Source organism: Fukomys damarensis, unplaced genomic scaffold (genome assembly GCF_012274545.1).
Source record: "Fukomys damarensis isolate Sample0158 unplaced genomic scaffold, DMR_v1.0_HiC HiC_scaffold_21, whole genome shotgun sequence".
Classification (NCBI taxonomy): Eukaryota; Metazoa; Chordata; class Mammalia; order Rodentia; family Bathyergidae; genus Fukomys; species Fukomys damarensis.
In genome coordinates, this window is record NW_022900933.1 from 6,636,470 (window position 1) to 6,660,803 (window position 24,334).

Genomic DNA, 24,334 nt, shown 5'->3' on the forward strand with positions numbered 1-24,334 from the left:
CATCACGAATCGGTTAAATAAACACATACAAAAAAGTCAGTGAATTTGTCACTCGTCTATTCTGCATAAATTCACTGGAAACTATGAAATTTTTTGTTCTCATCATTAAAAGAAATACACCAACCAATCTTTCTGTTTAACTCAACTTTGTTTCTAGCTCTCACACATGGCATCTTCTGCGGTCTGGTAAAGGCCTATGGACCTCTTCTCAGATCAGTTGCTCTAAATGCACAAAATAAAATACAGCACTGCAAAGGAAACAATGTTGAAATCTGGTAATCAAACTATTTGAAATCAATTTACAATATAATAATCTATGTGTTTCTTTATTAACACAGCGTATATCTAGCAGCAAGTCTAACACCTATCATAATTTTAAAATAGTGATACATTAAAAATCATCCTAGGGCCAGGTGTGGTGTCGCACACCTATAATCCCAGCACTCCGGAGGCTGAGGCAGGAGGATCTCTGTGAGTTTGAGACCAGCCTGGGCTACATAGTGAGTTCCAGGTCAGTCTGAACTACCTAGTGAGACCCTATCTCAAAAACCAAAACAACAGCAACAACAACAAAAAATCATCCTAGGATATCTTTAACAAATATAAAATGATCTGAAAACATCTGTTATTTATTTGGGCACTTCTCATAACACTGTAGTTAGTTAAGCACATTCATAATTAAAGCATAGCCAAATTTCCGTAAAAACTTACGTAAAATAAACACTTAATCATTTTTCTTGTTAAAATTTACAGGCCTCAGGTTAAAGAAAAAACACACATTAAGTTTCTGGTACCACGAGATCATGAGTTCACTAAGTCATTCCACTTATGCACCATCTGTTGGACCAGTAGCAGAAAGACCTGTTTTTGCTTTTGAATTTTTAGCACAGAATTTCTTTAGACAAGTCAAGTGAATTAGCAAACTAATATGATTTCACATATAATTCATACTTCTGGCCTCTCTAGGGAAAAAACCATTAAGACTACACAACATTAGGCTGGCATCTCAGCACGGAAATGCACAACCACACTGAGAAGCAGCTGCCCCTTTTGCTACAGTGTGGCACTTGCCAGTTTCCACAGTAACTGTGAGCCTCTCCTCCCTCCTGTACCCTTGCTGCCTGGCTCTTGCAGGCCTCCCTTACGTATGGCATTTTCTGCTCATAATAGCTCTCTGCCTGCAAAGCAAGTAGCAGAGATCTGTTTTCTAATACAGAAGCAGAGCATTCTTTTTCTGGTGTCCCATCTAATTTCAGTCCCCTGTTTTCAGCAGGTGATAAGCTTAAGGCCCACAGACAGCCACCTGTTTCACAAAGGACGTTTTACTGAAACACAACCATGTTCGTGTATTAACATATTATCTAAGGCTGCTCTTATGGGTTGAATTTTGTTCCCCTTCCTACATTCACATGTTAAAGCTCTAATCCTAATGTCATGGAATTTAGAAGATAATTTGGTTTTAGATGAGTTCATAAGAATAGGGCCCTCATGATGGGATTAGTGCCCCCTGTAAGGAAAAGACAGCAGAGAGTTTTCTTTCTCCTCCTGTCTCTATCACATGAAGATGCATTAAGAAGACGGTCATCTGCGAGCCAGGGAGCCCACAGCAAGAAACCAAGTTGTCTGGGAACTTGATCTTGGACTTTCCAGCTTCCAGAACCAAGAGAAATAAACGTCTGGTGTAAACCAGTCACTCTGTTGCATTTTGCCATGGTTAGGGCAGCTGCTTTCACAGTACACTGACAAAACTGAGTAGCTGAAAGTGGCCCACAAAGTCTAAAATACTCACTCTCTGATCCTTGGAAAAAAAATCTGTCAACCTCTGCTCCAGCTGTTAGGTAAAATTGGTAGCTACTGCTCTAGAAATTTTACACAGAAGGGTTTGAAGATGGTTCAAAGGAGTTAGGTATTCATAGCAGGCATCTCATTTTTCCCTAATGGAGATGGATGCTGGTAGCTAAAGAACTATCCTATTCCTTCCTGTGACAGCACTAAAAACTGCACACTCCACAAACCTCTCCAATGGACCACCGTATGGACTGATGTAACCAAAGTTGGAAACTTGGGGTCAAAATCTGCTATCCTTATTTACAGAAACATACCCTTACCCAAGGTCTAGGAGGGTTATGTGATTCCTAGCATATTAAGAACATACTTTTGGTTATACAAATTAATGAAAATGCTCAATGTAATAATGTTCATAATAGTGGCAATGAGAACAAAATTAAATCAGTGCGGAATAAAGTGAACGGGTAAGTGAGAAGCTCTATATAAGATATCTGTGAAATGTGGATACAGAAAAAGAACAGCTACGTTGACAAGCTAAAGCGACATGGTAGAAATTACAAAATTCCAGTTTTAGAATCAGAGATGGAATCAAATCCAGGGAAGATCCACAACGTATTTGTCAACTCTCAGTACCAATCTTAGAACCTCAATCGCCTCATGGGTGAAGTGGAGAACATATCCCTTCTTTGTGGGGGCTGTTGACATTTAAATCACTATTATATACTGCCGAAGTTCTTGTCTATCTACAATAGGCCCTCAAAGGGGTAATTTACATTACTAGTCATTCAAAGACATTTATTCACAGTTTCTCTTTTCCTTTTGTCCTGAGAATAAAGTGACACTGACAGTACACCATTTCCACAAGTCGCCAAATTATTGAAACAGGCCATCAAAATCAACAAGGCTGAGATCATAAAAACGTGGCAAATGCTGTAAAAAGGACCATGTTATGAGGGGAAGAAGTCACCTGATGTAGCTAAGCACAGCGGTACCTGTGGGGACAGGCACATCTCCCATTCATTTCTAGGTCTCACTAAAACAAGACAAAACAAAACAAAAATGGAGACTCTTCCGTCTCCAGCTTGTCTTCCTAGGAGAGGCAGCCACTAGTATGTGCACCCAGCTCTCTTCACTTGTGTGTGCAAGAGAAGAAGAGGCAAGAGAACCTTGTCATGAGCTCATTTTAAATAATCAAAATTTATGTTCTACTGGTGATTTGTTTTAATTATCTTTCTTTAAGACTTCACATCGCAAGCGTGTCAGCTGGCTACTAATTCCTCTCTGGCCCTGAAGAATAACTACCTGTTCTTTTTTCACAGAACCCTTATAAACATAAAACGAGACACAATACAAACAATGGGTTTTGAGGGGTTCCTGACAAGATACGTCCCAAAGAACTAAGCGACAACGGCTAGGGGCTTTGCTAACCTTGCAAAATGGGGAAACTTTTCAAACCTGACAAATTTTAGTACCTAACGGGCTGCCTGTAGGTGAGGAACTTGAGATTTCAGAAAGTGGAACAGAGCCCAAAGGACTCTGAACTCCCTAATGAACAAGGAAGAGAGTTTCTATGTGGCAGCGTCTGCCACATCCATCCCCCGTCTTAATGCTTATTGTTTGTGTTTCACATAATTTTTACACTTGAAGCATCCGAGCACTGGGGCGTTGTGTGTAGTCTGATGTTAATGACTATTTGTTAACAAAAGTATAAACTAGAAATGTTGTTCAAACACAGATCAAATGTTGTAAATACAGCCAACATGAATACTACTCCAGCTGCTCTTGTCTTCTCTTACAACTCTGAGTAGGAATCACATTGACTTAATTATTTCATTTCTATTGCTACAGTATAGACATTAACTTTGCTCTTGGTTTGAATGTTTTCATCCATGTTGACCGCAACAAATGTTTTATACAAAGGGGAGGTGGTGGAAAGAAAGAAAGGTTGTTTCAAAATACTTTACTATAGAGAGGCAATCATTTTACATAAAATTCCATAAGTGTAGTTATCCAAACACATATTTCATTTTTGGCAATAAAAGAAGCCTAGCCAATGCTCAATGACCTATAAATCAGAGCTAGGAGATCTCTTTATGCAAATTAAATTTGTGTCACACTCATCAATAAAAGAGAAAATGGTAATGAAGATTAAATTTGCAGCAACAGTACAAAGTAAAGTATTTCTATACCTATTTGTAGGCTATGTCAGTGTGGCTAATTAATTCTTGAGATAGTGTTCTTTGAAGGAATTAATGAAGAGTAAGTTTTGTGAATTGATTATTAAATGAAAAGAAGGGTTTAAAGAGAGTTTGGAATATAAAGTAGACAACCAGCTTAACCTTACCAGCTTTAAAGAAACACACATATAATAAAGTAAAATATATTGGTATTCATGTTATGACAATATTATAACTATGTCATTGTACGGTTTAAAGTTCATTGTTTCTCCTCTAGTCTGCTTTGCATCTTAAATGACAAAGGCTCAAATATTTACTCACATAATCAGGGGGCCGTTTTTCCTCAAAAGGCAGAATATATATAAAGAGAAGGAATATTTTATCATATATACTGTTGGGCATATAGTGCTGTAAAATAAAAAATCTTTTCCATTTCTCAGCTAATAGAACATATGTGTACATTGACCCTCTAGATATGAATCCATATGAAGCAGATTTGGACCACTTACCCGTTTCCTTAGATTGCATGTCAGAGTGAGGTTCCTTGAGAATGAGTTTGCAAAAGCTGTGTAAAAGTCAAGGACTTTGAGCAAGGCTTCTCGCTTGATGATGTGCAGGTCGCAGTAAGTCAGAGCCCGTACATTGGCACAGGCATGTGCAAGGGTAGTTTCCTTCCAGAAGATGTCTCCAAATACATCACCTTTCCCTGGAAAACAGTTTAGGACCCACCATCAGTATCTCCAACACTTCTCATACTGTTTTCATTCAGTTTCATTGATCTTGTAGGCATAATCTTGACTTGAGAACATGACCCCATGTAATACGCATAACACTTTCACAGAGCAAGCAAATTAGCATTACCCTGAATTTAGTACTTAATGGAAGTCTGGAGCGGCATGAACAAAGATAAATCAACAGAGATACCAAAATTCTCATCTAACAACAACTTTGTTACCTTTTACCATGTTAACTTTTCCTATTCTGACTAAAAGGAGCAAAGATAACTTTTACTTTTACCCTTTCTGCTCTTTCTGTTATAGACGACAATAAAATGCAATATACAAAGATTCGTTTTACAGCCTTTATATATCTAGAACTGATGCAATATATTCAGCAACATTGTTCAGTAACTAAGTATCGGGCTCAAAGCAGAGTAAAACTTGCCTGTCTCAGTCCCCAAAGGGTGCCCTGACCTCTACTTGTCCAGCTTTACAGAGGTGCAGGACTCAGGCCTACACTTAAGGACCTGAGCTGTGTAAAACATGGAGGCACATGAAGAAAGCTGTACTACAGTTAAGTGCAAATGACTTTTTGAAAAATCACACAAATTACATTTTCATTTCAGGGCACCATCCACCTGTGGCCTAAACTCAACCGTTTGTCATTCTGAATCAAGAGTACTTAGTTCCCCAAATAAAGGAAATGAGGTAATGTCAAACGTCAGAGATCCCAAGAGGCTCCTCTGCTGAGGCTTCCCCAGAGCTGCTGGAACTGGAGGGCAAGAAGCTTCTTTCTTTGACTGATGTGTGTGGGAAAGTTTTCAAGTGGAAAATATAGGAGGAAGTTACCCAGGTAGGGAAAAGCTTCCTCAGAACACTCTTTGGATGCTTTATTCTTTCTGCATTCTAGCCAGAGAATGCAAATATCTGTTCACATCATGCAGATTAAAACCAGAATAAGGAAAAGAAGAAAAAAGAGATAATCCTTCTGGACAATCACACCAGCAGAGAGAAAAGGCCCTGTGATGAGAGAAGAGTAAGAGGAAAACAAGGAGCAAGGAAGCCCTCCAGAACCAGGGAGGGATTCAGCCAGCAGTGGCATCAGAGTAGGAGACCATCATGTGTGCCCCGCAGAGGAAGTGGTCAAAACCCTACGTGGTCACCACAGAATAGCCACAATAGATGTTTATTTAATTTTAAGCTGTTCATTTGTTTCTGGACCCTCAAAAACAATTCCTTTTAGCTACTGACTTTGATGAAAGATTCAAGGAACTGTCTGATAGCCATACATTTGTCCAAGGAAGGAACATTAGAGACCAGGGACCCAATTACAGTCTTGAGGGCTCTACAGCACCATGACGACCTAAGGGCACGTCAGCTACAGAAACAAGATAAGTTCAGTGTCGAGTTTCACAAATCTGCATATGGCATTTCCTTTGAACTAGCAATTGCAATTATGGGTATATTTTTAATTATGAAAGTGTCAAATTTCCTTATGAATATACTCACTGAAGTGATATTTGTATAGTCCAATAAAGTACAATAAGAGAAAGGTCAATGAATAAATATATTATAAAATATTAGGCAGCCAGTAAATAGCATAGATTTTTTTAAAGTGACATAGAGAAATACTCATCTAAAATAATAAAAACAGAATATGAAATTATACATACACAGTAATCTCATTTTAGGTATCCCACACTCTCTCAATTTACATAAATACACAAAGAACAGAAGCAAGTGCATTAAAGTGGCAGATTATATTTGTATATGGAACAGTAGATGAGTTCTGTCTTACATTCTTTGTATGTTATTTTATAAACTAAAATTATTCATAGTTTGTCACAGTTGCCAATGCTACAAAATAGCAAGCTTTTAAACAGGCTGTTTTGATCTACCTTTTGTTTTTTCCTCTTTAATATCAGGTACTCTATCTTTTCTTTTTAGACTTTCTTTCTCCTTAATGAGATAGAAAACAGATTACATTTCTTACTGATTCATTTCTACAATACTTTCTCAAATTGCCAATTCTAATAAAATCTCTGATCCATTTATAAACCCTCATTACTTTTCAATTATTTGATTTTCATGCTACACTTTAATTCCTTTCACTCAATAATTTCCCTTCTGGGAATCAATCCAAAGATTAGAACCAACATATGTAAAATTCATGGCAATATTATTAAGTACCCTATATTATAAAAAGAAAAAAGAGGTCCAAAAATAATAGAAATAGCATGCAAAAAATACTTACTTTATTCTGGTAAATGAAAAAAATAACACAAAGAATTTTACTATTATGATACAGCTATGATATAGCTATGATACTGTTATGATGCAGCTATAAAATGAAACCGAAGCACCAAGGCTAACAGAACATCAATATGCTTTTTCTTTTCTTCTGAAGAAATATTTTTCTTGATAAAGCCAAAGTATATTACATGTTATAATTACATCCTCATATAAAGTATTTTATCTTGTTATTAATTTGCAAATTGATAATAAATTGAGAAAAAGGACAGAGATATAAGGCTAGAAAAAAATACATTTAAACAATAGCAACAATAGCTTCAGGTGGTATGTTAACTGATTTTCTCTGAGTACTATTTTGCAAATTTCCCTATTGTAAAACTGCATAAAGTATTTAAAAATAGCAAACTATTTAAAAAGATGTTTCCTTACATTTTAATAGCATTGAAATCATAAAAGATGTACATAGGTACATGGAATACTATATAAATATTCACTGGTTGCTAAATAAATGTAATTTCCTCCTACCAGTATAGAACAGTGGTAGCATACTTAAGGCACATGCACTGCAGCAGGCTGTTATTACTGAAAGCTCTGAAAGCTTTGCCCCTATAGACCATTTTTAATTGTGGAGGCATTTGAATATGCATTATATATTTTATTTTGCCTAGCTAATGAAATTAAAGTTCTAATCCCATTTCTACCCAAAAGTTTAAGACATTAAATTATTTAGCTTTTTGTTATTATGAGGAAATAAATAAATACCTGATATGTAAAGAATACTAAGAAACTAGAATATTAACTCATAATAAACTTTATCCCCCAAAATTTAACAAAGTATTGCAAAATCAACAAATGTGGCTAATTTTATTCCCAATATCAGAATTTACCTTAATAATAAGCAATAATAATTCTATGCCATGGCATAGAATTTCCAATTAGGATCTGCAATGTATAAACTGGATATGAATCTAATCAGTTATTTCAAAATATGTTTGTTTTATTCAGATTTCTATGTCACCTAATGGGTATTCAGTTCACAACAAGTTTTACGGCACTGCTAGGAAGACAGACATAAATCAATTAATGATTTTACCAAATGCAGCAAAGCTGGCTGATGCCTTCTTCAGGACTTATCATGGACATGGATAATAAGCAGAAACCCCAGGGTGTGGAGGCGTGGGATTACACACAGACATCCAATAAAGAAGCCCCCTTTCCTTCACTGCAAAGATTTTATGAACTTTAAGGATTTGGAACTCTATTCATTTTCATGACTATAGAATATTTGATGCTGGTTTTTAGGTCAGCTCCTGCCGGGTGCACATAATCTCAGCTATAATCATTTTAGAGCTTGAGTGAACTAACCTCCCTCAAAGCCCTAAAATAGGAGAAAAACTCGCACCAAACATGAAAGTTGTTGTTTGGCCTATTTATATTTTCTCAGTTCTTTGCATCAAGTCTTATGAAGTATTTCACTGCTAAACCACAAGAAACAGGATTGTAAAGTAGAACTTAATGTAAAAGATTCATATAGCAAGAAACTGGAAAATTTAAAGGCAAAATACATATAGCTACAATGTAATTAAAGGAGTCATGAAAACAATGGTATATTTGTGGATTAAGATCTACAGTACTGATTTCAAAACCATTTGTCTTATTGTGAGACATCATTAGTTAAGTAAATGATATGACTAAGATGAATGCATAAAATTATCAAGTTACTCATCAGTGAGTATAGCTAATTAATACATCTAACAGATGCCTAATAAAGTATCATTTGATTTGATTTTACTGATTTTCTGTGTTGGGGGGTATAGTAATGGCTATATTTGATGATTCTTCTGGACAATGTACTTAATTCATATATAATGTTCCTCTTTAAAAATGTGAATTTTATTGTGTGTATCTCAGGTTTACATATGATGTTATAGGGTACATACAAATTGTAAAACACATACTCCAAACCCACACTTTTTACTCTTTCATTCATTACAGATACTTAAGTTTGTTTCCTTGTCAAGGATGTTGTGAAAAAGGCTGAAACGGACATGAAACTGCAGACAGCTCTGCAAGACGGTGCTTTCATGTCTTTTGGGTCTATATCAAAAAGTGATTGCTGGTCACACAGCATTTCTATTTTTAATATTTTTGGAAAATCTGTGCTGTTTTCCACAATGGCTGTACCACGCTACATGTCCCTGAACAACATAATGGGGTTCCCTTTTAGTCACATCCTTGCTAATGTTTGCTATCTTTTGAATTTTTTCTAGCCATCCTTACAGGTCTAGAATAATATTTTATATTGTTTTTGTTGCCCATTTCCCTTATAATGATGTTGAGAAACTTTCCATGTGGATACGAGACCATGTTATACCATGCTGCTAAAAAACATAATTTAATAGGTTATTTAGGTATTTGTTGTTTTATTGAATTTAGGAGTTCTTTATAAATTTTACCTATGAATCTCTTACTAGATATGCAGTTCACCAACACCTTTTTCCAGTTCATAGGCTGCCTTTTCATTGTTTGGACTGTTTTCGTTGACATACAGAAAGGTTTCACAGTGATGCAGTCCCATTCATTTATTTCGCTCTCATAGCTTGCGTGTTCAGTGTGATATACACAAAATTACTGCCGAGAGAAATGTTAAGCTTTTTCAATGTTCAGAAATGTAATGGCTTCAGGGCTTGCATTTATGTCTCCTATGCATTTTACTTGACTTTTGTATATAGTGTAAGGCAAGGATCCAATTTCATTCTTCTGTGGAAATGCAGTTGTCCACCACCAGTTCTGAAGAAGCTTCTTTCCCCCATTGAATCTTCTAAGTGCCCATGTTAAAATCAGTTGGCTACATGATTGTTTCTATTTCTAGACATTCTATCTGTTCCATTATTCTGCTTCTGTTTTTAATGGGTGGACCAGACTATCTAGATTACCATAAATTTACAGTGGAATTTCAAATCAAAATGTGATGCCATCAATTTTCATTTTTTTTCTCAGTATTTCTTTGACTAGGCTGTGTGTGTGTGTGTGTGTGTGTGTGTGTGTGTGTGTGTGTGTAAGAGAGAGAGAGATTCTACACAAAATTTAGGACAGTTCTTTTAGGACAGTTTTTTATATCTATGAAAATATCGTTGAGATTTTAAAAGAGATTTAATTGGAATTGTATACTGCTTTGAGTAGTATGGATATTTTAATAGTATTGATTCTTCCAATTCACAAACACACCATATCTTTCCACTTAATTATCTTAGACTTGCATTATAGAAAATAGTTAAGTAAGTTCCTTTTTTTCTTTTTTCCTTTATTGGTACATTTTAGGTATAATACACTTATATTCATCATTGGGATCTTCTACCTTTATATAATGTACCTTGGTTCTCATTATTTCCCCATTCCCTGCCCTCCCTTCACCCCCTCCACCCTTGGAAACTTTGTTTCCATTTTTTCCTTTTCTCTTATTTTTTCTTTTCCCTTCTTAGTTTTCCCCTACCCTTCCCACTTCCCCTACACCTTCAGATATTTTTTCCTATCACACAATATCAATTATACATTTTGATCCTTATTTACACTTTTAGTTTATCACACCAGAGAAACTATTCGGTATTTATATGTGTGTCCTATTTACTTCACTTAACAGTATGTCCTCAATGTGCATCGACTTTGCTATAAAAGTCTCTAGCTTCTCATTCTTTATGGCTGAATACTACTCCATTTCATAAAGAAACAAACAAACAAACAAAAATCTTCTTTATCCAGTCTCCAGTTGATGGGCAATTAAGCTGTTTCCAAGTTTTAGCTATTACAAACTGCTGCTATAAACACGGTGAGTATATATATATCACTGTGGTGTGATTCTTTTAGTTCTTTTGAGAAGATACACAGCAGGGGAATAGCTGAGTCAAAAGGGACCTCTAATCCTAGTTCTTTGAGGTATCTCCATATTGATTTCCACAGTGGTTGCATCAGTCTGTACTTCCACCAATAATGAAGAAGGGTTTCTTTCTCCCCACAACCCCGACATTTGTTTTAGTTGATTTTTTGATAGTAGCCATTCTTTGTGGTGTGAGGTGGAATCTCAGTGTTGTTTTCCTCTGCATCTCTTGAATGACCGGTGATGCTGAACATTTTTTCACATGTTTATTTGCTGCTTGTACTTCTTTGTTTGGGAAATGACTGTTCATTTCAGATGCCCATTTTTGAATTGGTTTTATAAATTGGGGGGTCTGATTTTTTTTTTAATTCTTTATATATTTTAGATGGTAGACCTTTGTCTGAACAACAGCTGGTAAATTTTTTTTCCCCACATTGTAGGTTGTCTATTATCTCTGTTGGTGATTTCCCTTGCAGTGTAGAAGCTTTTTAAAAAGATGGCATCCCTGTTATTGTTTGTGCTAGTTTCCATGCTACTGAGGTTTGTTCATAAAGTCTTTTCCTATGGCAAAGTCTTCAAGAGTTCTACCTAACTTATCTTCCAGGAAGTTTCATGTTCCTGTTTTAATATTTAAACCATTAATCCACTTGGGCTTTAGTTTAGTGCATGGTGAATGATAAGTTTTAATCTTCAGCAAGTTGAAATCCAATTAGGCTGTCTTTCCTCCACTGAGGATGGTTGGCCCCTTTGTCAAAGATGAGGCAGCTGAGTATGTCTGGAATTGTTTCTGCATCTTCTAATCTATTCCACTAATCCTTGGGTCTGTTTTTTTGCAGTTTTTATCACAGTGGCTTTGTAGTATAGTTTCAAATAGGCAATTGTGATACCCCCTGTCATGTCTCTGTTGCCTAGAATTGCTTTCGCTGTTCTAGGTCTCTTCTGGATCCAAATGAATTTTTGGATTATTTTCTCTACTTCAGTGAAATTATACTGTTGGGATTTCAATCAGGATTGCATTGAATCTGTATAGCAGTTTTGGAAGTATGGCCATTTTTACTATATTGGTTCTTCCTACCCAGGAACAAGGGATGCCTTTCTATTTTCATATATCCTCTTCAAACTCTTTTTTCAGAGTGTTGTAGTTCTCAATGTAGATGTCTTTTGCTCCCTTTGTTAGATTGGTTCCTAAATGTTTCATTTTTTGGATGCTATTGTGAAAGGAATTGTTTCTCTAATTTCTCTCTCAGTGATTCTGTTATTACAAGAAGGCTATTGATTTTTGAGTGTTGACTATATATCCAGCTATTCTACTGAATCTGTCAATTAAGCCTAGAAGTCCTTTGGTGGAGTTTTTGGGGTCTTCTATGCAGAGTATAATATCAGCAAAATAATGAGAATTTAAATTCTTCCTTTCTTATTTTTGTTGTTTTAATTTCTTTTTCTTGTCTAACCACTGTGGCTAATGTTGCCAAAACTGTATTCAACAGGAGTGTTGACAGTGAACATCCTTGTCTTGTTCTTGATTTTACTGTGAAGGTTTTCAGTTTTTGACCATTTAGAATGATTTTGGCTGTTGGTTTTTCATAGATAGCCTTTATCAAGTTGAGATAAACACCATTTATTCCAATTTTCTGCAGGGTTTTTTTTATCATAAATGGGTGTTGAATTTTGTCAAATGTTTTTTCTGCATCTATTGAGAGATCATATGATTTTTGTCTTTGACTCTGTTAATATAGTGTATTACATTTATTGATTTACGTATGTTGAACCATCCTTGCATCCCTGGGATAAATCCGACTTGGTCAGGGTGTATGATCTTCTTGATGACCCTCTGTATTCTGTTTGCCAGTATCATATTGAGTATTTTTGCATCTATGTTCATCAATGAGATTAGCCTGTAGTTCTCTTTCTTGGTTTCCCTGGTTTTAGAATTAAAGTAACACTTGCTTCTTGGAATGAATTTGGAAGTATCACTTCCTTTTCACATTCATTGAAAAGTTTCAAAAGTAGTGGCAGTAGTTCTTCTCTAAATGTTTTATAGAATTCAGCAGTAAAGCCATCAGGAACTGGGCTTTTCTTTGTTGGTAAATTTTTAATTACATTTTCAATTTCACTGATTGTAACTGGGGTTAGAATTTTTATATCTTCTTCATTCAACTTTGGTAATTCATAAATATTTAGGTATCTGTCCCTTTTTCTGTGTTTTCCATTTTACTAGGGTACATGTTCTCAAAGTAGGTATTGATGATCCTCTGGATTTCTCCTGGATCTGTTATGACTTCACTTTTTTCATTCAGAAATGCATGGATATGAGCCTTTTCTTTCCTTTTTTTGATGAGGTTGGCTAAGGATTTATCAATTTTATTTATTCTTTCAAAAGACCAACTCTTCAATTTGTTGATTTTTTTATATCATTCTCTTAGTCTCCATTTCTCTAATTTCTGCTCTGATCTTTATAATTTCCTTGAGCTTTGAGTTTGGCTTGCTCTTCTTTTTCTAGAAGCTTAAGATTCAGCATTAGGTTGTTTATTTGAGCTCGCTCTGCTTTTCTAGTGTGAGGATTCACTGCTATATATTTCCCTCATAGAACTGCTTTCGTTGTGTCATATAGATTCCTGCATGTTTTATTAGCATTATCATTAAATTGTAAAAACTGTCTAATTTCTTAATTTCCTCTGTGACCCATTGGTTGTTCAAGAGAGTGTTATTCAATTTCCATCTGTTTATAAAGTTCTTGTGATTTCTTTTGCTACTGATCTCCAGTTTAATTGCACTATGGTCCAATGATATATATGGGATAACTTCAACTCATTTGCATTTACTTAAACATGTTCTATGAGCTAGTATGTTGTCTATTTTGGAGACTGACCCATGTATAGCCTAAAAGAATGTATATTCTGATTTTATGGGGTGGAACACTCTATAGATGTCTACTAAATCCATTTGTACTAAACCTTGGCTCAGTTCTGTTATTTTTTTGTTGATTTTTTTGTCTAGATTATCTGTCTATTTGTGACAGTGGGATATTGAGGTCCCTGCTACACTTGTATTAGTACTTATTTGGTTTTTATGTCCCTTAATATTTGTTTTGTATAGTTGGGGGCATTAGTATTTGATGCATGTATATTTATGACTGTCATCTCTTCCTCTTGGATTGTTCCCTTTACAGGGATATAGTGACCTTCTTTGTCTCTCTTACTTTTGCTTTGAAAGTTATTTTGTCTGCAAATAAGATAGCTACCCCTGCTTTTTTCCAGGTTTCTGTCACATGAAGAACTGTTTTCTATCCTTTTTCCCTCAGTCTATGAATTCCTTTGTGGATTAAGTAGGTTTCTTGTATACAGCATATTGTTGGATTTTGCTTTTTAATCTATTCTGCCAGCCTGTTTCTTTTCATTGGTGAATGAGGTCATTGATGATTATAACTGATATGTATTGACTTATTATCATCATGTTGTTTTCCTGTTGTTGGCTCTTTTTAAGTTTATTCCCTCTCTAATTTCTTGCCTTGCCTGATGGAACTGCTCCGTTGGGCCTGATGGAGCTGTGACCTTCATTGTCTTTTTCTAGGACGTTATTTAGAAATGTTTGTAGTACTGGTTTGGCATTCATGAAGTTTCTCAGGTGTTCTTTGTCATGGAAGTATCTTATTTCCCCATTAATTTTGAAAGAGAGTTTTGCAGGATACATCAGTCAAGGTTGGAGGTTGTTTTCTTTTAGGGCTTGAAATACTTCACTCCAGGCTCTCCTTGACTTGAAGGTTTGGGTTAAAAAGTCTGCCGTGATTCTGACTGGCTTTCCTTTGCATGTGATTTGTTTCTTTTCTCTAATTGCTTGTAGTATTTTATTTTTCTGTTGAGTTTCGGGGATCTTGATTATTACATGTCTAGGTGTAGATTTTTTGTGATCATGACTAATGGAGTCCTATAAGCCTCAATTATAGTTATGTCAAATTCTTTTGCTCTGTTAGGAAAGTTTTCAGTCATTAATTCTGTGAGCAGTTTTCTTTTTGTATCATGTCTACTGTCTCCTGCTTTTTCATGGACTCCCATCAGTTTTATGTTATTATTTTTTGCATCATCTAGGAGCTGTTGGATTGATTTCTCATGTTCCCTTACTTTTTTAAAAGATCCTTCTTTTCATGGTCACTGACCACCATCCTGTCTTCTTTATCTAATATCTTGTCTTCAAATTGGCTCAGTCTGTTATGTATACTTTTAATAGAGTTTTTAATTTCCTGGATATCTATTTCAATAGTTTCATGAAGTTGGGCATTCATGGCTTCTATCATGGTCCTGAGCTCATGTATTTTTTTTGTCTGTTTCTGTTCTAGAGCCTCTAATCATGTCATTCATTCTGCTTACCATCTCTGCAGTTATCTCGGAAATTATTTCTGTTTTGGATTTTTCTAGAGCCTCATTCATTTTGTTACTTCCTGTGCTATCAGTTCAGGATGTCCACGTAGTTGATTGTCAGACTTTTCCACCTCATTTCCTTCAGAATTTGCCTTTGATGAACAGGCAGCCTTTGTTTGTGCTTGTGCCTTGCTTCAATGTCTTCTCATTTCTATTTTTATTGTTGGTACTGTCCTTGGTTTAATTACTGGATTAATACTTTGATCTCCCTGTTATAGCTTGTCTTTAGGTTTTGAGTCTCTAATCACTCTAAGGCAATCTCATTTTCATTATACCAGGAAGGACAACTTATTAAATCAATCACAACACCTTAGCCCAAGTAATACAATCAGCAACACAATAGCATGAAACACAGCTTGAAAAGTGACAATTTGTGGTAGTTATTAATCTATCATTTTTAACTGTGTGAATTAAATAAAATCGGAGACTAGAGCTCAGAACAATGGCCTTCATGAACCTCTGTGCCTCTGTGGTATGAACCCAGATACTAGCTCAGCCAGGGGGCCAGATGCACATGGGGTGGGGGGCTGTAGGTGCCTGAGCAGCTGCACCTCTCACTGTTTCTCTGCCAAGGCCCAGAGGGGTGGGGCTATTGGTCCCTTAAGCAAGTTCTTCAATGAGGAAGGAAAGGGTGATAACTGCTATCATGAAAATATACAAAGCATAAACTCAGTAGCTGAGGCAAATCCATAGTCAAATTGAAATACTTCATTACAATATGATGTATAATCTTTCAAATCTCTAGTATAAATGTTAAATGTTAAAATGCTCTAAAAATAACTGTAGCTATAATAAGTTGTTAAGGTATATTCAGTATAAAATGTGAATTTTGACAAAAATATGAATGATAACACTCTAGATGCTATTAATGGTAACATTCCAGAGTATCTGTATGCAGCTGAAGTTATCAATTTAAAATAATCTATTATAACTATAAAGTATTTTATATAAGCCCCACAGTAACTACAAAGTAACAAAAAAAGATCTATAGCAAATACACAAGGAAGAAAGAGAAAGGAAAAAGATAGCTCTGCAGAAAAACACCCAATCATAAGGGTAGAGAACAGGCGAAGACAGGAGCAGAGGATCTACAAAACAACCAGAAAACAAATAACAACAGCAATAATTATTTATAATCCATCAATAACCCTGAATGTAAATGCTTTAAACAATCCATTCAAAGGACATAAAGTGGCTGAATAAATTTTAAAAAAAGAACTATGTGCTGCCTACAGTCCAGCCATTTAAGCTTTAAGGGTGTGCACAGACAGAAAATGAAGGGATTGAAGAAGATATTCCATGAAACCATGATCGAAACAGAACATACGTAGCTATGCTTAGCTGAGATAAAACAGATTTCAAGTAAGTGAAATAAATAAGTCACACATGTGTAAATACAGAATAGTTTCTCTGGTGTGAAAAACTATAAATGCAAATAAGACCCTAATGGTATAATTGACAATGTGAAATAGGAAGAAAAGGGCTCAAGGTGTAGGGGAAGTGGGGAAGGGTAGTGGAAAGGAAATAAGGGAAAAGAAAAAATACGAGAATATGAAAAAAATGGAAATAAAGTTTTTGTAAATAGGGGGGGGAGGAGGGGGTGAAGGGAGGGCAGGGACAAGGGGAAAAAATGAGAACCAAGACCTGTCATGTAAAGGTACAAGGTCACAATGATGAATGTAACTGTACTGTCTACCTAAAATGCACCAATAAACTCAATGAGAGAAAAAGAAAAAGAAAAAAACTATAAAAAGTGACAAAGTCATTATTTTATGATAAAAAGGGTCAAATCATCCAGAGAATATAACAATGTAAATAGGTATAAGCTCAACAGTGGAAACTGTATATATGAAAATATTTATGGACTTGAAGGACAAGGAGGACAGCATTACAATAAAATTAGGGGCTCCTCTAATACCACACATTGAAGAATAAACAGATCAGCTACACAAAATATTGAGTAAGAAAATGCTGAGCATAAACAATATTTACTGTATTTAGTAGTCATTCCTTCACTTCAAGGGTGCACTGCAGCTGGTAACTAAATTTTATTATGAATGCATATGTACTAAAATATATATAACATTCAAATATTCAAAATGTTTATAATCTGACAAGACCATTATTAAATCATATGGTTTTAAACAGACTTTGACTATTTGCAAAAAGCAAGTGTCAAAAGTAACATTTTAAAGAACAGAAGAATAAAAATTAAATTTTAATTAAAATGAAATCTTTTAAAACATCTAGAACTGATGCCTGTTCTTCCTCACTGATTGAAGCCTCACAGTCATTCTGTTGAAATTACAGTGGATAAAAATGTAAAGGTGTTTTGGGAAAAGGAAACAATAACTGTACCAAAAAGTATACAATTGATTTAATTCATAGACATTTATTTAGGCAAAGATTAAACCAAACAGTTTTTATTAAGTAGAGTTCAAAACAATGATAAGAGGCATTAGTAATTACCTTTACAATGATAGAAGAAATTGTAATAAACTGGCTGAAAAATCTCAACTTTGACACTATATGTTATAAACAGAATATATATTTATAAACAGAATATATAAATGAGAGAAATCCAAACATATATCTAAATTAAGTTAATAGCATCTTGAAACTCTTGTATTTTCTTTTCCTGAAAAATAATTTAGAATTGCAGCCAATAATAAGGTTTATATTGCAACTAAGTCATTATTTTTGCATCTGCCAGTGAAATAATGACTATCCTGTCCTGCCAGTTAGTGCACATGACTCCTTAGCCATAACCCTAACTCTAATATATTGAGTCAGCAACACTACTGGTAAGGATTTATCCAAAAGAATTGAAAGTAGAATCTCAAAGACATATCTCTCTACCATATTCATTATAGTGTTATTCACAATAGCAAGATATGGATAAATCCAGGTGGTCCTTACCAGATTAATGGACAAATAAAATGTGATATACATATTTTTTTTAATATTTTGTCTTCAAAAGAAAGAAATACTGCCACTGATTTGAAGGGATTATGTTAAATGAAATAAGCCAGTCACAGAAGGCCAAGCACCTCATGATTTCATTCATATGAAGTATCTGTAAAAGTCAAACTCTTAGAAGTGGAGAATACAATATTGTTCACTGGAGAATAGAGGATGGGAGAAATAGAAAGTTGTTACTCATTGGTACAAAACTTATGCTAAATGAATAAGTCCTACAAATGCAGTGTACAATGTAAAGCCTTGAGTTAATAATGTGGCCTTGTGAATTTCAAAATTTGTTAAGATAGTAGATGTCGTGTTAGATATCCTGACCATATAGGAAAAAAAAAAAAAAACACAAGGAAACTTTGGAAGAGGTTGGATATATCTGTCTATTACCACAACTGTGCTGATGGTATCCTGAGTGTTTGCTCTGTCAAAACTGAAATGCACACAAATCCCACCCTGTTCAAGAATACTTAAGGGAAGACAGAGCAGTTGGCAAAGGGTTGATACAAATCCCAAGGAAGCATGGGCATAAGAAAAAGGGTTACAGACTCCACCTTCCCCTGGAAAAAAGTTGCAGATTTATGACCAGCCACTCCTACAATCTCGGAGCACTCTGACAAGATTTATTTCCACTTTAATACCCAACAATCCAGTAAGCTGTGACTCCTGGAAAGGTCCAGTTCTCCATCACTCCTTAACACCTCTACTGGAGCTTTAGCTACACAGAAGCGGTTTTAACCAGGTCATACTTAGCCAAGTTTCTAAAGTAGTATTTGGTTTTGTTGTTGTTGTTGTTGTTGTTGTTGTACCAGGGACTGAACTCGGGCCCTTGTGCTTGTAAGGCAGGTGGCGGAACCACCACTGAGCTAAATCCCTGGCTGCTAAAGTAGTATTTGGTGAAGGATTTGTGCAAAACATACCGTTATATGTTTAACACAGCAATGCCATTAGAGAAACCTTTTTTAAATAAAAGGAAGCAAATTAATAAAGTTAATATAAGCACTCTATTTTCACTTAAGATTAAACCAAACCATTGTATAATTTCAAATGTTTATTCAAAAATTCCTGATATGAGAGCACAGTTTTTAAAAAAACTGATGGTCAAAACGTAGACATACAGTCCAGACACATCTGGTTTCACATCCTGTACTTAGCACTTATTAGTTGTGATTTGGGATGTATCACTTGGTAGTACACAGGCTCACCTTTATTCACCTGGAAGATAACAACAATACTTCCTTCACAGGGTTAATGAAAAGATTTGATACAAAAATGAATGTAAAATAATGACTCAAAAACAACTGCTGATATTTTACATCAGACTTTCAAAGGAGAGTATGTTCTTCAACAGTATACTTTAAAAATATTGATAAATATTAAAAGCAAAGTGTATGGACTTTATATTTTATTTAAACACAAATATGATTTTCTTTGATACCCTTTTAATTTTTAAATGTTTATATTCAAACAAGATTAATTCTGATTTGTAGAACCATTCATTGTAATTGTTGACAAAGCAAATGCCATTTTTAGGAATTAAAGCTAAATCCTGTTCAATGAACTGAATTTAGTTTTTCTACCATGGTCAATGACCAGTGTATAAATCAGATTCCTTTTCAATATCTCTGATAGGGAACAAGAAAGGCACAACTTAATACAGTGGTATGAATGACCTAAGATAATTAGCATACTTTTGCCATTCTTGTTTTCTTTATCCAAATTGCCAATTAACAGCAGCAAACAGTACCAAGTTGCTAATTAACAGTAGCAAAAACAGTCCACTATAGATATAAATTAAAGCAGGATCTAAGTTTTTAATAAATGCATATTAGTATAAGCATCTACTACTCAAAGAGAAACAGAGAGTAGTCTATATCTCAAGGCAAAACAGAAAATGGCAACATAGTATGCTTTATAAGTTATCAGAAGTGAAACAGTTATGAAAAAAGTTCTGTGGCAAAGTAAAGTACTAGTTAATTTGATTCACTGAACAAATCTTTACTGGAAACCTGTATAGGAAGTCCTATCACAGTTGAGAGATACAAAAAATGAGCAAGGCCTCTCTGTTCACAGGAGGACAAAGATGAAACATGGGGAATTGTTAGGATGGAATGCTAAACCGACGGGCTTTGGGATCTAGCTAGGGGATTGACAGAGCAGAGTATGCCTGGGTGAGTCGTGGAGAAGTGGCCTGATGGTCTCTGTTTGGTCCCTTCACCTTCCTCTCTAGTACTGCTTCCCGGCTTCCAAGACATTTTGGCTTTGGAGCCAGTTAACCATGGATTGAATCCCTTGAAATACGTCACTCAAGCCTATTCTCTTCAAGTTGTTGATGTCACATATTGTGTCCAGCAACAAGAAAGCTGAGTAATACAGAAAATTGGTATCCGGGAAGTGGGGTCATTGCTGTGACCATACCTGACCATGTGGTTTAGAAGCCTTTGGAACTGGTTTATGGAAAGAAAAACCTCAGAATGCAGTAAGCAGTGCTGATGAATTATTCTGGTCAGACCTCAGATCAGAACGTTGATAAGAATGTAGACAGTAAAGGCTGGGCTGACGGGGTTTCATTTGTGAACAAGGGTCTCAGTGGAAGTTGGAACAGAGACAACACATGCTACACTCTGGTAGAAAATTTATATACATTTTCCCTATGCCCTGAGAATTTGCAGGAAACTGAGATTAAGAGCAGTAGACTAATTAATCTGGCAGAAGAAATTTCAAGGCAGCTCAACAACCAAGCTGTGGCATGGATACCATTGGCTGCTTTTAACCAGGTTTATAGTGAGAACTGGGGGGTAAAGGCAGAACAATAAGTCTAAAAAACTTAAATTTTGGCCCGATGGAACCATGTGCAAAATTGGAACCAAAGGAGGTATGGATGCTAAAGAGATTAATATGACTAGAAATAAGCTAAGTGCTATGTACTAGGAAAAGAAGAAACATACCTTGAGGACATTTCAGGAATTAGCAAGACCCTACTCATTGCAGGCTTAAGGGAGAAATAATGTCAAACTTTAATTTGAAAAGAGAATCCCTGGGACCTCTGCTTGAGAAAGGCCTTCTAAGAAATTGGCTCTCTGGGATTCATTTCACTGTACTCAGCCATCCAGTCCCTCAGAAGCTGCTGAAGAAATGGGCTACAGGGTCCTGGCTACTACTCCCACTGACAGCATCATCCGTGTGATGCTAGATTTAGCAGCACACAGAATGCAGTCACTGTGGGGTCTTGGAGGCTTCCACACTGATGTGAAATAAAAGTCTGGGAGACCAGGCAAAGAACCTCTGAGAGAGCAGTGTGTGAAGGGCTGGAAATGAAGCCAAATGCGTGGTGGAGGCCTTGGGAAGTCAGAGATGTCAGGAACACGGAAATCCCATGAAGGAAACTGTAAGCCACTAGTGCAGCCAACCTAGGAGAGAGGCTATGTGGGCTACAATTGACAAGGGCATAGCAGTGAAGTTGCCCAAGCTTTTTGGAACTCCCATTTTAATACCATGTATCCCTCTGCACCAGATATGGCGCCTACAGACCTTAATTTAATATTTTCCTTGCTTGGATTTGGTCTTGCTTTGCTTCAACTCTTCTCTATCTCTTTATTCCCCCCTTTTTGGAATGGGAGCATTGACCCTGTTTCACTGTACCATAGGATTACATAACTTTTTAAAACATAAATTCATGAATAAGAGTTTGCCTTTCGCCTCAGAAGAGAACTGGACTTTTGAAAACTGTTGCAGCTCTTGAAACTTTGGGAAAAGAACATTTCCAGTTGTATGCAACATAGGTGTATTATGTTAGGCAGAATTATAAACTTGTTATTGTCTTTATTTGGAGATTAAGTACAGTTTAAGGAGATATTGTTGGGTATGAAGTTGACAAGAATTGGGATGTGGTGGTCAGTGTAGAGAGTCAACTTGATTTTCTTTGGGATCTACCGCAGGGATTGGTATAGCATACTTCTAGGTGTATACGGGTGGTTCGTGCAGGCAGGGCCATGGGATCTATGTCTGGGCCCTTGGCTTTTCCTCTCTAGCATTATCCTCCTGCTCTGCTTCCTGGCAACTATGAAGGAAGCAGCTGTGCCACACCTTCCACAGTGTTTTTTTCTGCCCTGGATCTTGATGACCATGAGTTGAATCTTCTGAAACTTTCAGCCAAATTAAACCTCTCATACTTTAAACTATAGGTGTTGGTGTTGTGTCCAACAGTGATAAAGCAGACTAATGTTGTGCTACAAATTCTATATAAGCACAGAATGTAGGCATATAACCCAATGAGGACAACAGAGGAAAGACTAAAAGAAGATGAAGCAAGAGACACAAAACTCAAATGGAGAAAGTAATCTGAACAAGAGAACAGTGTATTCAAAAGCAGTCAGAAAGAACTTGATAGAACTCAAAAAGCTTCTTGAAATTAAATATGGTTGGAATGTGGTAGAAAAAGGAATGGCTCAAGTCAGGCTGGAACAGAAGGCAAACACTAAGACCTAAATAACTGTTTGGCCATGGTAGAAGTTACATTTCATCCTTCAGGTGCTAGGCATGATAGAAAACCTCATAATGAGGAAAGAAATACATTTTAAGATAATCATTTTTGTGGCAGCATTATCTAGAATTAGAAGTTGAAGCTGAGGACAGATTGTAAGCAAGTCTTCCAGAGGGGAGTCATGACTTAATGACCAAAGTTTTAAGGTATCTGTCATGGTAAGTAACATTAAAGCTAAGATTAAGAGACACCAAGGAAAAACAATAACAAAGATGTAGTTTTGAAAGTTGCTGGGGAGAGTTTGAAGTCAAGCTTAGGCTAGCAGGATTGTATGTGTGTGCATTATCAAAACCATTTTAAGGCTGAGAAACTCTTAAAAGATATACAGTTTTCATAGTTCAGCATCCGAAACATTGAAGAAATGTGAAACCAAAGAAAATACTCTGTAACTTTGGAAAAGCCCTTTAAATTGTTTAAAGTGTGAAGCACTTGACTCCTAATAGCAAGTTTATACAAGAAAAATCTTAACCACTGCATAAAAGTCACATTTTCACAGATGTTTCAAATAGAAAAATATTATTCATTCACAGCTCAGGTTTTTTTTTTCCTTTTGGAATAAGTAAAAGAAGCAGATTTCAAATTTGAGAATCATCATTTATAAGTTCCCTCTGATAGTACACAAATGTTAACAGAGATGAACTTTAAATAACTAGTTCTAACTAAAATAGGATCTTGACATAAGTGCTAAAAACTTGATTTATTACGTCCATTTAATTTCTGTCTTTTCTTGCATCTGTTACACCTCCTTCTACCACGCCTATAACAGCATTTAGCATTTCTATCAAATACTACATAAACAAGCATAGCTCTCTTGGGAATTAGAAGTTATAATTAAAAGGCTTAGGATAGAGATTGTCTAATGTAGGAACTCTACCCCTATAGCTCTAATGATCAACAAAGACAGGAAAGACAAAATGTGAATACAAAAATGTGTTAGGAGTATGGTCTATGGTTATAGGGGTAATGCTATTTTTATATCTCTGAAAGGTACAATATACTTGTCAAGACATTTAGAAGTAACCTGGCTATAACAACCTCACCAATGAATCTGCTCACATTAAGTAATTATATAGTAGAAACTAAAAAGTAAGAAGATATTAAAGAATATAAAATATTATGTATGCATCATGGACTTAATTTGGAATTCTTTGTGTTTTATAAAAAGTAGGAAGGTCAAAAGAAGGGTGGGAGGTGTAACAACTGCAAGAACTTCAATCGATAAAAGACATGAACTGCAATTATATTCAGATGCTCTATTTAGAAAAACATCTTGAATTCATCCTCCAGTGTTAAAAAAGGAAGTATTTGTTGACTACACTTTTTATCTTTCCATTAATTAGTTATGCTTCAGAACTTATTCATTAAACTCCTTAGCACTTTTGACACACCAAAGAATTATTCACCTTCCAAGAGCCTGTATGGAGGCAAGGATCCAAAAGAATAGAACTGCACCTGTTTCGGGATTCAGAGATTCCAATTAATTTTAAAACAACCTGCCTTCTCTACCTTCCACTAGCAAATGAATAAGTCTGAGAGATAGGAAAGCCTGATAAGTACAGGTAAGAAAATCTAATCAAGTTACACATTAAGGTAGA

The 24,334-nt window shown here is 35.6% G+C and overlaps 1 protein-coding gene across 1 annotated transcript in view; it reads right to left on the minus strand.

Annotated features, from left to right (window-relative positions):
• Window positions 1–24,334, minus strand: part of Kcnh5 (potassium voltage-gated channel subfamily H member 5) — a 332,835-nt gene that overhangs the window by 52,291 nt on the left and 256,210 nt on the right. Inside the window, exon 10 of the mRNA XM_010638760.1 lies at window positions 4,475–4,671. Coding sequence (XP_010637062.1) covers window positions 4,475–4,671 — 197 coding nt within the window. The remainder of the gene's footprint in view (window positions 1–4,474; window positions 4,672–24,334) is intronic.